Below are 13,902 nucleotides of genomic sequence, written 5' to 3'. Positions count from 1 at the left end.
GAAGCCAATTAACATAGACTCTGGAGAGCCTGAAATTATTTAATCGAAATTCAATATCTTAGGAATATTAGGGTTTTTTTCCTGTTGCTTAAGTGCACATCAAGACCTGCCTGAATCGCTGGAATAGCTTGGGAATGATTTTTGCAGGGAGATGATGCAGGAGAGGCTGTTTTCCTGCCTGCCAGTGGGGTTTGGGAGCGTTACCTGCACCGAGCCCTCGTGTGTAAATGTCGCTGCTTGTGCTCAGCCGAGATGTCTGGGAGGGTTTTGCCCTCCCCTCGGTGGCAGTGCCAGCCTGGAGAAGGCCATTGGTCCCTGCCAGGCCCCTCTCCCCACGGTAGCCATGGCAACAGGGATGTGTGTCATCCTCCCGTGCTGCACGGGGATGCTCCTCCTGCCTCAGAGCCCTGGGTGACACAAACACCCTGCCAGCCCCCAGCCAGCCTCCTGCCCAAGACATCAGCCTCTTATTGCTTAGTTTTCTTTATACATGCACTTATAGAAAAGAAAATGAAGCTTTTTCAGAGCCAGCACTTGGGTGGTTTTTTTGCTTGCAAAAATTCAACATCACCGATCATTATTTTCTCTGGTTTTTGTCAGTTGTTTCAAAATGACTTACTAGTGTCGATAAAACAAAACCTGAACTTTAACTGGGATGAATCTAACAGTGTATGTTTGCTCAATAACACATATAAATTTCAAAGGTGAAACTTTAAAAGTTATTTTTCAGGCCAGTTTATTGATCTAGAAAGCCATTAGCACTATGTAGTTCTTTCTGTTTCAAGGGAGGCAAGGCAAACAATTTCCTGGACTGGTTTCTGTTACTTTCTTTTAATATTCCACTTTCTCCTTGCATCTTTCTTTGTACAGTCAAATTTTGTACATTTAGAAGCCTTGTATAATACACACTTCTTAAAAATGTGGCCAGACTTGAATGTAGCAGTGGCCTGGAACACACCTTGGATCTTTTATTTGCCAAATCTCTGAGCAATTCCTTGCTATTTCATTTCATTTCATTTCATTTACTGAGCTCTCTAAAGTGCTTTTTAAGTAGGCAGGTGTGCAGATTGTAGAGTAAGGAGCAGCCTGTATCTTTCTGGACCTGTGTATAATTGCCATATATAATCATGAAAGCTTCTGAGAAGTTTGTGCCTGTACTCCCACCCTCAAATAATCCTGTACTTGACTGGCAAAACTTTCAGATATTTTTTTGGCTGCTTTCACATCAATTTGCCAATGATACTTAGATTTACTCCTTTATTTGAAGAAAACTGAGCAGGATGTGACTCATCCCAGCTGAGAGATGGTTTGACACAATTGGGAAAATAAGTGAAAACCACCATTAGAGGTTTGGTAGCCTTTGATAAAATACTCAGGCATCTCTAGGACCTAGTACACTCAGTTAACATTAGTTAATAGTTCATGTTATTTAATAATTAGTTAATATTTGGAACATCAGAGTTTGAATTACCTAGAAGCTACAAATGCAAGCATGAGGTTTACAGCCTTTCTAAAGCCTCCCACTTACTCTGCTATTGATCCTTAAGTGGGAATCCTTTACAAGTTGATCATGATATTAAGTTATATGGAATAGCACCTCTTTGTTTCAGAGTGTTTTGGGGTTTTCATGTTTGACACCAGAGGTTTAATAGGCAACTATTTCCTAACATTAATTTTGTGTACTTTGGAGGCTTTCAGGGTAATAGTTGGGGGGGATTTTTTTGTTGTTGTTGGCATGGAGTTGGGTTTTCTGAATTCTTCATAATCAGAATTTCTGCTGCCAAATCACTCTTAAAAGAGTGCTGCCAAGCACTCTTAAAAGAATTCATTTTTTTTTTTTTAATTAGAAAATAAATCCAAACTTCCAGGCTAATGTGAATACTAAAGATCTAGTGGTACATTTTAAAAAATGTTACCCTACTCTTTACAACAGGCTGGTTTTGGGAGAATATTAGACTTACACTTTTCTTATATTTCAGTTTTGGCATAATAAAATAAAATAGAAATAAATTATATATATTATGTATATTAGTATGTATCTATATTTTTGTATAAAAAATTATGCTGATAGAAGTTCTATTACTGGCCAAATAAATACATCTGATATTACCAGGTGTCTGAATAGCTTTATCTTTTACTGCTCTTATGATTTGATGTTGTGAAGTAAGCATCTGTCATCCTCTCTCCATTAAGAGAACAGTTCTTTCCTCTGTATGTTGTTCTTACAGATGTTCCTCATAAGAAAAAAATATTTTTCTCATTTAAAAACTTTCTGTAAGTTTTATCTATGTTTGTGTTGAAATTTTGAAATACTTTAATGCTTTCTCTACCTGGTTAATGTCCATGATATCTGGATAAAACAATTTTCTTAAATGCCTGGTTGGTTTTTTTTCCTGTTGCTTAAGTGCGCATCAAGAAGTGCCTGAATCTGCTCTGATCAGAAGTAATTAAATAATATTAGACCAAAACTTCTCTTTTTTGCTATTCTTTTTAAAACTGAACATCTAATCCAAGAGGAGACCATACAAAGAAGTGTTGTCTTATCCTGTGCTGTTGTCCTGATCTTCATACAGTGGTGTAAAAAGTTCACTTTTTGTAACTAAATCCTAAAAGCTGCAAAGCCTGAGACTAAAGAAGCCAGAGTTGAAGCACAGATTGCTTCCCCAGGGACTGGGAGTGAGTTGGCAGATCAGCTCCCTGGGTGAGACACACAAGTGGATAAAAGCAGAGCCATGTGGGGCTGACTGTGTCTCACAGGCTCTGCCTACCCAACATGGGTGGGGAAGCTTTGGGAAGAGCAGCCTCTTGTCTTGCCCAAACCTTTCCTCTGGATTTCCACAGCAGCTGTGCCATGGTTTGTGCTTGAGAGTTGCTGTTTATTCTAGCTGTTGGAAATCAATAGCTACTGATGCCTTGTGCAGGCTGCCCTAGAGCAGGGGCTGGACAGAGCTAAAGAATCAAGCAGGGATTGATTCAAAGCATCTCCTCCATGCATCCACCTTGGGCAGCACCAGAGCCCAGCCAGGCCTGCACCCAAGATGAACCAAAATGGCCCCAAAATGCACCAGCGCTCCCGGGCTCTCTCCCTGGGATCAGTTCTGCTCCATTTGCATCTTGCAGTTCATTGTCCCATTCCAGCTTTAGCCCCTGCAGTCCCACCCTGCTTGTTTTTCTCTCTGCAGCCCACGGGGTTTGTGCTCTGGGGCTGAGATTGGGATCATTTGTCCTTGGTGCCCAGCTGGAGCAGGAATTGTTTTGTCTCCCTGCTCTGTGCACAGAGCTCACCATCCCCTCATGTGAAGCTCAGGAAATACACACTAAAGCAGCACAGAATGGGAAACATAGAAAAGCTAAACCTGAGGCATCAGTGCAGTTTATCAAAACACTTTTCTCTAGTGAGAAGTACCTGCAAGCTTTTACTTATCAAAACTAATATTTATACATATATATGTGTGTGTGTGTGTTTAATTAAAGAAAGGTGGTCTTCAAGTATGAACCCTGAACTCTAGAAATGTTTCTTTCTTACCTTGTGCAGGAAGTCTTTCAATGAGGAAGTTCCTTGTCTTTCAGCCATTGATAGAAAATATATCTAAAATCCTTTCCAAAGACCACCAGGAAGGGTCACATCAAACAAGCAGAAATGAGAGTTGTCATCATGAGAGAGAACATTTTATTTTGCATAAACAAATTAAAACTTTGACTTCATCATCTGTCCCTTCAGAAATGGAGCTTTATCTTGGCCACTGCCTCTAAAGCAGGGCAGAAACTCTCATGTCAAGGTGGGGTCCTTAAGGGACAATCTGTCCCCATCACACTCTGTGTTTCCTCAACTGTGGCTACAACTTAGTGGGAAGAAGAAAGGGACATAAATGATACTTGGAGACTTCTAAGGTAGTGGCAGGTCCCTGTGTTGGTGAGCAAAGCACTGGCCTCGTTCTCTCAGAAGGAGCAGAAAAATCTGAAGCAGACCGTGCAGCAGTCAGGCTGTGAAAGTGACACAGCAGAAAGGTGAAAATAGAGGGAGAAGTTGTGTTTGATTACTCCAGCAGGCTGCCTTAGAACTGGGAGCAAATACTCTTCTACATGATTTTTAAGATAGTGATGGAGGCTAGAAAGGATGTAAAATGCCCTAGTGTTACTAGATTTTATTTCAGAATATACTTATATTTAGCTGGTTATAAAATACAAATTAGTAGTTCTCAGTATTTCCATGTGTCTATTAGATTATCCATGATACCTAAGCAGTGAAAAAAAATCCCATTCCATTTGCAATTTTTATAAGATTGACAGAGATTACTGTGATTACATAAAACAATTATTATGGACATGCATTCTAGAAATTGTATTCCTCTTTGCATTTAAAAAATAACAACTTTTTTTATTTTTTATATTTTTTTTTCCCAAACAGAAAAAACAAAGGAATGTTTTGAGGATAGGCATTCAGAGCCTGGGTTCCATCTTGTGGGGTGATGATGTTTGTTGCAGTGATGCTCCCGAGGATCCTCAGAGCCTGACCAAATTCCTGTATGTCCTGCGTGGCCTGCTCAGGAAATCCCTGTCTGCCTGCATCATCACAGTGCCTGCTCACCTCATCCAGGTAGGAATGCTGCTTTTTGCTTCTTCTGGCTTCCAGAGCTGCCACATCACTTAGCAAAACTTCAAAGCCTATGGTAAAAAAAAAAAAAAAAAAAAAAAAAAAAAAAAAAAAAAAAAAAAAAAAAAAAAAAAAATTCAGTTCTGGACATTTTTAATGTCTTTTTGTTCAAAGTGTGAACTTAAAATGTGACTGTGCCTTATGCTTTATGCTTTTGTGGGAGAGTCCTGCTGTAAAATCTACAAAGAGCTAAGTATAAAATTATTTTATCTAATTGTCCACTAAAGCACACAGGTTTTGGGGGTTTTATTGATGGAACTTCTAGGGCAAACAGTGAATGAAGGAAAAAGAAAAATCTCTTTTCTCAAGCACAAAATTGGGAATACGTTATTCTGGAAGAGGGTTTCAAGAAAACGACACAAAAAAATTGCCCAATTATGAATTTTAGGGACAGTTATGCCAAATGTTGGTCTTATTCCTTTTTTTAAAAATTGTCAAAATTTCAGAAACTGTAAAAAAGCAAATATCTATAGTAATATCTTTTTCAATCATTTTTACAACATGTTTATGCACTTTCAGAAGTGCTTCCAAAATGCTTTTTGGAGTATCAATATAAGGCTTTTCAGTTCTCTGTCTTTATCTAAAATGCTCATTGTAGTGATATCTCATCTTGTTTTTAAGGGTATAGATTTGCTCTATAATTCTGATATCCTCTTATACTGGGACTAGGAGCAAACCAGTTATGGCAGAAGTCATTTCCCCAACTGCAAAATCAGAAGCAATTAACAGCATTGTTCCTGATAGTATACAGAGACTTCAACATATCATCTGAAAATAAACTTTTTTAGCAAAAGGAAAAATGTAGATAGTCTTTTGTTCTGTGAGTGTAACTTACAAAAGCAAAAATATTATTATTCACTATGAACAGAAAGCCTATAATTTTGTATATTTGATTTGATCATAGTAAAAAAGTACTGGATAAAACCTCATGTTTCATTTTCATAGTTAAATGAGTTTATCAATAGATGAAATCCTGGCTTGGGTAGGTACATGACTCACACCTACTGCATTTTGTTAAAGGTCTTTGAATACCAGCAAATGTTATTTATTTAAATACCAATGCAATTAATCCTTAAAAAATAAAGAAGGTTGATTTTCTGTTTTTATATTGTAGTCAAAAGTGTGTGAATATTTCTCTTGCAGTACATACCTCTACCTCCTTACTTATTATTTTTAAATATGAGGTTGCTGTCTGCCTTCAGAAAGTGAGGCAGTTAAATTTAATGCAAGAAATAGAATTTGTGAATGTAAAAACTATGATCCTACTTCTTAGACACTGGAATTGCCTGTCCATAATTGGGATATATTTCCATCATGGTCTTCTTTACATACCATGCCAATAAAAAGAATGTTTGTATTTTAAAGAAGCACAGAAGTGTCTCTAAGATAGAAACTAAAGGTTGCTTCAAACTTACTCAAGAAGTTGATTATATCGATGAAATTTCTAGGGCAAACAGTGCATGAAGAAAAAAGAAAATATATAAATTTCAGGGAGTTGGAATTGAAATTCTACCTCATTTTTTAAATAACCGAGTTTTTAATTTTAACAGTAAGGCTGGGAAATCCTGAATTTAAAAAAAATAAATGTGCAGAATCTTTGCCTAGCTGTCTCAAACAAACAGGAGCATTAATTTAATATTTTTTTTGCGACTTTGGAGGTGGGTGTACCCTTTAAGCAGCGTGCTGTGGAGAGAGCTGTGTTAGGAGGAGCAGAGCTGCTGGGGGTCCCTGGTAGCCCAGAGCAGTGGGTTCCCAGAGCCCTGCTGTGTGCTTGCTGGCCTCTCCCAGCAGCCTGTCAGGGAGCCCCTGGGAGCGTGTGTGCAGCCTCCCTGGCACCGATAATTGGGGATGCTGCCCAGCGCAGCCCAACATGTGCGGGGCTGCCTGGTGATCACAGCAGCTGCTCTCCTTCCCTCTGCACGGCTCCTCTCCTCGCTGCTGCGCTCACTCAGTCAGGAAAACACCTCCTCTCCCCAGCACACGGAGACACAGGGAGCTTTTTCCTTTATTTCCAAGTGTATTTATGTTTAATTCCGTCAGCCAGCTCTAGCACGTGCTTTATCTGTCGAATATTCGAGTCAGTGCACTGAACACGCAGAGAATTCACACTGTTTTCCTGAAGATGTAGTCAATTCCCCATTTTTTTCCCCTGAACTACTCTAGTACTACTCTAATATCTGCTTCCCAGGTTGTAGTTCAGCCCCTAACTAAATTAATTGGGTGGCCTCCACGTAAATTCTTCACACATGTAATTTTCATGAAGGACATGTAAGTTTGAAATCACATTTAATCAAAGTTTTGTCGGGATGACAGATACAAAAAATTAGCTTTGTCTTTACCTGCTTTGTCATGAAAAAGTATATTTTTGGTAGTGACATAACTTATCTTGTCTCTGTCAATCTCCAGTACTAGTTACTCCAGTGAAGAAGAAATAAAACAATTGGTGGTACTGATTTTTGACAGGGGCAAATTATTTTCAGCCCAGACTAATTCTGGTTTTATATGAAGTATATGAATAATGCATATATTTTTTTAAATTGCTTTTTTTCCTGTATTTTGGCAAATACTTTGCGTGTTGTACTGTGACAGGGAGTTCACAAATTGACTCTACCTGGTTTCTTTCTTTTTCAGAAAGTTTAATTTTGCCTTTACCTTTCATGTTTTGTCCTTTTTTTTTTTTGGCTGGTGAGGCATTAAAATGATCCTCCAATTAAATATTTTCTGTATTTTGGTTTGCAGTTTTTCTCATGCTGTCTTAATCTGTTTCTAAACAGTCACCTTTTTAGATGAACAGTATTGCTATTTTTGTTGGTTCACTTTCCCTAAATTCTCATTTCTGGTTTGACTCTTCAGTGATTGCAGAATATTAAATAGTGATTTTGTTCTTGATGTTTTTCCCTCTGTGATACAAATGCACCAATGTGGCTCTTACATTATTCCAGCAATCCATTGTCTTAGATTTAATAACTTGGAATTGCATTTATCCAAAGATAATGCTCATTAATTCAGCCTGATGGGACAGTTCACAATGTCCTGTAAGGCTGTATTTTGCTAAAAGACACAAGTTTACAAAGAAAGTCTGTTTGTGTGTGGAGTTTTTCCAATGTAACTGGAAAAAAATTGTAGTCTACTAAAGCACACACATTTTGGGGGTTTTATTGATGGGCAAACAGTGCATGAAGAAAAAAGAAAATTCTCTTTTCTCAACCACAAAAATAGGAATACACTATTCTGGAAGAGGGTTTGAAGAAAATGACATAAAAAACTTATCCAAATATGAATTTTATTCAGGTGATGTGTGACAAGTTTTTACTTGATTGATATTTTCTACCGATTGAACATCCTCTTATCTTACACTGTCTGTCAGCTAATAAATATTGAGCTACTTACAAGTGTGATTAAAATAGTTGATGGAAGGTTATTTTTCAAATCTTCCTACTGCTTCTTGAAAATGCATTGTGCCTAAGAAATCATATGGTGCATTTGAAAAGGGAAAATTACTTCCATTTTTAAAATCTAGCATTGATCAAGGAGGGCAGATTGAAGAGGCATTTCATTTGTTGTTACAATTTCCAAGTTTAAGGAATATTATAAAAACAAGTAAGAATTCTTTTTCTGTGTTTTGATAATCAGTGCGTACCTAAATTTAGAAAAAGAATTCTTGTGCAATTGTGTGAATGAAAGGACTTTAATGTCACTGGTCCATAATGGAAAAGTCCTAACTTACAATTTAAAATATTTTCCCGTTGTTTTTTTTTTTAATTGCTAGAAATCATTGGTAAATCCAAGAACATCTTTCCCTCAAAATACTGAAGAATGTTTTTAATTCTATTCCTGTCCTTCCCAATTTTGTATCTCTTTAGTAGCAATAGATTTTTTTTCAGTAGATTTTTATATTCAGTGGGGAAAGCATAGCACTTGTTAAAGCCATCTTTTATTTTGAACTCAAAGCTGGTATTACTGCTAAGAACTAAAAACCATATTAGTCAGCATGTACCAAGGGAAATTAATTGACTAATGAAAAGTCAGTCTGAATAACTCTTCTTACAGAGCCTGTCCTCAGAGTCTGCAGTTCTGTTTAGCAAGGTATTTTCATTATTTCATCCAGTAGGTTAAAAAATTAATTTCCTACAATAGTAATGTTTTGAATTGGCCCAAGTGCAGAAGTTACTGATGGTTTCAGTGTAGAAAAATTCAGAAACAAACCTTTTCACATCCCAAGCCTTTTGTGTTCACACTGAGTGATTTAGCAGCTAAACTCCAAGTCAAGAATCCATTGCTAATATAGGATTATAAGATGTGAACTCCTATAGCCGGTGAATTTCTCACAGTTTGAAATTCCTATGACAAGAACTAAGAGTGATTGCCTACCTTAGAGCTCTCATTCCTGAGAGTTCACTGGTGTGAAGTGCTGAATAACCTCCAAGTGTATTTGATGAGGTAGCTGCACAAAGATTTGTCTTGAGATTCAGCATCATGTGGGTTTTATATCATAACTAAGGAAGCTTTCAAATTTCGCTGCAAAATAGAAGCCATGAAGATGAAATGGTCTTAATATTTTTCTGGATTTTTTTTAACTTGCTTTTTAATGCTGCATGTTGCTTTTTGTTGTATGTGAGACATAGATTTTAACAGCTGTAGAAATAGGTATCAAGAGTTGTAAGTTTATGACAGGTATTTTGGGTTATCCACATAGTTTTAGGTATGAGTATTTTGGTTTTAAACATTCATAAAACCATCTTTAAAATTCTGAGTGAGTAAGAAGCTGAGGGAAGTGCCCTATTCAAAATTTAATTTGGGAAACAATATTTTTTTTTCATTTCTCTTATTGCTGATGGTATTTGCTTACCATGCTGTAGAAGAAATAAAAGTATTACGTGGTTTCATAGAATCAGATTTTGGTTGCCAACAAGCTGTGTTCTAGCACTACCACTTCTGATTTGGTAACAAAATTTCAAAAACAAATACAGTACACAACTGAAACGTGTTTTTGTCCCCACATATTAGCTGTCTGTTAACCAAATTAACTATATTATGGTGAATAGTCATGCTGTTTGTTGAAGTGACATGCCTAAAACAACCTTGTCATTTTAATAAATTTTACTTTTTAGAAGGACACATCCTCCTCATCTCTCTTTAATTAAAAAAAACTCTTTCCCAAAATGCACACGTTAAACTGGAGAAGTGTAGGAGCACATGCAAGGTGGCAATTTTATTTTACATTTTAGGTGTATAAACTGAAAATACGCCTTGGAAAATCAGGTAAGATTTAGAACCAAGTCTTTGAACTACAGCAGCAGAGCTAAACAGTTAAATATCCCATCACAGTATGGAGATAGTCATCTGTTCAAGCATATGGAATCTTTTGGCTACTGGACTAAGCAGTTAATATAATGCCCAGTGTCCAGACATGGACACAACTGTTATGGAAGCAGAAGGGAGGAGGCTCATCTATTGAGCCCATTTGGACACTGATAAGTAAAGATTAAAAGAGTGACTTCAAATAATACAGGGCAAAGGAGTTATTGCTTTAAGCAAGTAATTCTTTTAGGAAATGGAAGGTAGCATATTTTTTTCCAAAGCAGTTTTTTTGGTTTTGGTTTTTTTTTTTTTTGCTTAAGTTCAGGTTCTTGAGGAAAAAAAAAAGAAAAAAAGCCCTGTGACTAGAATTAAATCTAGGGTTTATCTGTTCTGTTTCAGAATCAGAACAAAGAAAAAACATTTTGTGTAAAACTATTTTACATTTAAATCCTTGCATGTCTATCTTATTTCCATTAAGATTTCCATCTTAAGTGATTTTCACAGAACCAAATATTGAGCTCTTGTGCAACGTGTGCTTAGGAACATTTTGATGGGAACTTTTGGTGTTGTTTAAAAATCCTGAAATTTCGGAAGCCAGTTCTACCTCTTTTTGTTTAGACATTCTCTATTAATTAGAATATAATCATAATAAAAAGGAATACTGCATCTTTAATGATGTTTTTGTGGCCGTGTAGTTAAGCTTTAATGCTAGGAGGAAAAAAAAAAAAAATTAAATTAGCCTTGTAACCTCTTTCTCTTCCAGACTGATGATGGAAAATAAAAGCTCTTAGCCACAGAATGTAACACTTAGAATTAATATTTAATTAGACCAGCAAATTGTACACTGTGGCTGAAAGCTTCCAAAGAGTTGTTAGTGCCACAATTGACCTACAAGTTTAATAATAACTCACTTCTAGGAGCAAGTGCCAGTTCAGCATAGTGGAGCCACTGTAAGAAAGTCCTGGGAGATTAAAATCAGCAAACCAAATGGCAGGCGAGGATTCCTGGGATGGAGCCTTCTGGAAAGCTGGGAGCTGGAGTGGCTTTGCAGCCAGGATTCAGATGAGAACAGTGGGCAAAAAAAGCTGATCCCTCCTGTTCTGGGAGCTTCTGGTTGTAGGCCAAAATCTTAGAACAGATTTTTTTCTAAGTGTTCTTACTGCAGCTATTAATTTCTATCACAAATCAAGTCATGAATGGCTTATCTTCATCTTTTAATTCAGTTTTAATAAGAACATTGTCACTGAATTCACCAGTCATGGATTTTACTCATGGAAGAAAGATACGTTTTTGGTATGATGTGTCATTTAGTATGTTTGTATTGCAGAATGTTTAATTTTATAGCATCTTACTGCTACATAAAGGCGTCCTTGTTGGAGTAAGATATGACAAGCACTTTGTGGTAATATTGTGAAATGTGTAAATTAAATATGAAATGAGCATACATTGTAAAATATAATATTTGGAAGGTTAAATAGCCTAATCTTGATTTTCATTTTACAAAGAATTAAAATATAAAAGCCTGGAACTCTCCATTAGACATCCATCTGAGCCTTAATTCCGTGGCAAATTATTCTAGTGAAATAGGGCACCATAAGTTCAAAAATGTGCAAACACACAGCAACAGACTGAGGAAGGAGCACTCTGCATTATTTATCGGCTAGGTCCTAAATAATTAAAGAAATGCCTACTCATTAGTTAAAAATTAAAGCAGGGAGGCCCTTGCCAGCAGAGGGAGCAGTCATGTCTTTGCTTGGGTCCCCTTCCTTTCCAGCCCACCCATCATTTCCACCCTACCTCTCCTTATTGCCCAGCCAGTTTCCCATCTGGACCCAGCTCTGCCAGCCTGCTCCTGATGACAGCCTATAATTTTGTACTGGATAAGGGATTAGTTTTTTAAATGGTTTTTGTATTTCAGAGCCTTGCCACTTGGTTATCAACACCAGTTAGGTGTTCCTTTTGATGCTTGTGTGCTGTTAATTGAAATAATAGTGCAGGTTCTTTTTGGGCACCTGGGAATAAAGTGAGATTCACTGTTTAAAGAATTAAAGTTGCAGTGAGTGTTAGCCTTTCCAAATTGGTAGGAAAACTGCAATGACTTTTTTTTTTTTTCAGGCAAAATGGCAACAAAAGGAACTCCTGAACCTTTTTCTTATAATGAATGACTCCCAATGGAGTCATAGGATTTTAGTTAAGCCAGTTGGTTTCAAATATGTAATTTTGGCAGTTTTGTTGTGGCTCTTTTGTAACATGACTCACTCTTCAGACTGCTTTTGCATCTCTGTTTTATACTGCCCTATGACCAACTTGTAGCATGGCATATTTTCTGTGTTCAGTTTTCTAGAGGAATCTGCTCAAATGATCAGTTCATTTTTTCAATGCTTAAAGACAAGAAATAACCTACAGATTTCTAATTATATGCTTTTATAACAGTGAGACAATTTGATTAGTGAAAACCAGATAATGTTCAGGGGAGGTGCTGGGCTCATCTTAGCCCACGTCTTGTACTGATTTCTTCATTCTTGTACTGATTTCTTGCCTTCCTGCGTGGAAGAAGGGCTCAACCAGATTTATTTCATCTCCTCAGTGCAGCAGGACTTGTGCAAGAGCCCCATGCCCCAGCAGCACTCACAGTCACCTGCAGCCTGTGCTTTCAGTCACAGAATGCTGAGGAAAGAGAAGAGAAAAGCACTGGGCAGGGCTCAGCTCAGAAAGTGTCACCCTTTACCACATCTGTCACCTCTTTCAGCCACACAATAACAGGATTTTCAGCTTTCTGGGCTTCCACTGCCACACCATCTTCAGGATGTTTTGCTGCTACCCCAAATGCAAGGATGCACCTCCTGAAGCAAACCTCAGCTGCAGCGGGAGGCAGAGCTGGGGTCCCAGCTCACTCTTGGCTGCCTTTTGCCTTTGGCCAGCTCACACCACACCTCTGTGCTTGTTCCTGACTTGTAAATGAGGAGTGCAGCCCTTGCCTGTCTTTTGTGAAGCACTTGGACATCAACAGATGGAACATTTGATTTAAGCTGCTAGACTTGCTTCATCTTTTTTAGGCTGCAGCAGCAACTGTTATTGACTTGCCTAATTGATCTCTGTGTAGTGAGCTCTCCACCATTTCACTGGTGGTCTTTGGGTCTGCCCTTCCATGGCAGAATAGGCATACTTCTGATTCTCTAAGGTGACAGGGTTTGTGGCCTTAGATGCTTTCATAGCTCAAGTAATGCACAAGTCCATCTTCAATGAAGATCCAAAGTTTGTTTTTGGGGGGTTTTTTATTATGTGTTTATTTTTTGTTTTGTTTTGTTTTTAAAGTGTGCGATATTTACTTTTTATTTCCTGGCTCGTTATTCTTCCTGAAAAATTATCAAAATTAACTGTGTACAGTGTCACCCACCTTCATCTGCCATTTTATGGTAATATGCAAAAAACACTGCAGAGTTCCCACAGCAGAGACAACTATCAGGACAATGTTATTAAAAGCAACCTTAAGAGAACAACCAAAATCTGGAATTAATTTGTTGTGTAACATATTGACCAACAGATGCTTTGTTACTCTCTTCCCATTTTTATGAGTGTGTTGCATCTAATTGCCTGCTCTTCTCTTCACTACTTGTCCTTTCTTTGCTTCTGCAACTTGTATAAAATTTTTCAAAGATATTCTTTACTGCTTTAAATTAGCTAATGTAACTAGCTATGTTATTTAGCTATGATAATATTATATATGAATATATATTATATATATACATAGTGTATATATTATAATGTATTTTATCTTCCTATATTAATATATAAATCTATCTATAGATAGATAGATTATATAATTACTATATTGTATAGTAATGTTATTTTACCTCTAAACAAGTCAACCAAAATCAGTGTTTCTCTTGTTTCATGCATAGAGGATATTATACCTAAGCTTTATTATAGTCAGTAAGGTTCTTCAA

At 37.1% G+C, this 13,902-nt stretch overlaps 1 protein-coding gene across 5 annotated transcripts in view; it reads left to right on the top strand.

The window, feature by feature from the left end:
• Positions 1-13,902, top strand: part of ELP4 (elongator acetyltransferase complex subunit 4) — a 141,862-nt gene that overhangs the window by 42,895 nt on the left and 85,065 nt on the right. For 4 of the 5 annotated variants that reach the window (XM_071455250.1, XM_071455249.1, XM_071455253.1 and 1 more), the window contains one exon: positions 4,409-4,597. In XM_071455250.1, coding sequence (XP_071311351.1) covers positions 4,409-4,597 — 189 coding nt within the window. Of the gene's footprint in view, positions 1-4,408; positions 4,598-12,070; positions 13,291-13,902 lie in introns of those variants that run through there. The other variant, XM_071455252.1, reaches the window with a different exon arrangement.

This window comes from Agelaius tricolor, unplaced genomic scaffold (assembly GCF_023055355.1).
Source record: "Agelaius tricolor isolate 1412-34295 unplaced genomic scaffold, bAgeTri1.0.p SCAF_46, whole genome shotgun sequence".
NCBI classification, from domain to species: Eukaryota; Metazoa; Chordata; class Aves; order Passeriformes; family Icteridae; genus Agelaius; species Agelaius tricolor.
The sequence above is the reverse complement of the archived record's forward strand: the minus strand, read 5'-3'. Positions and strand labels throughout refer to the sequence as shown.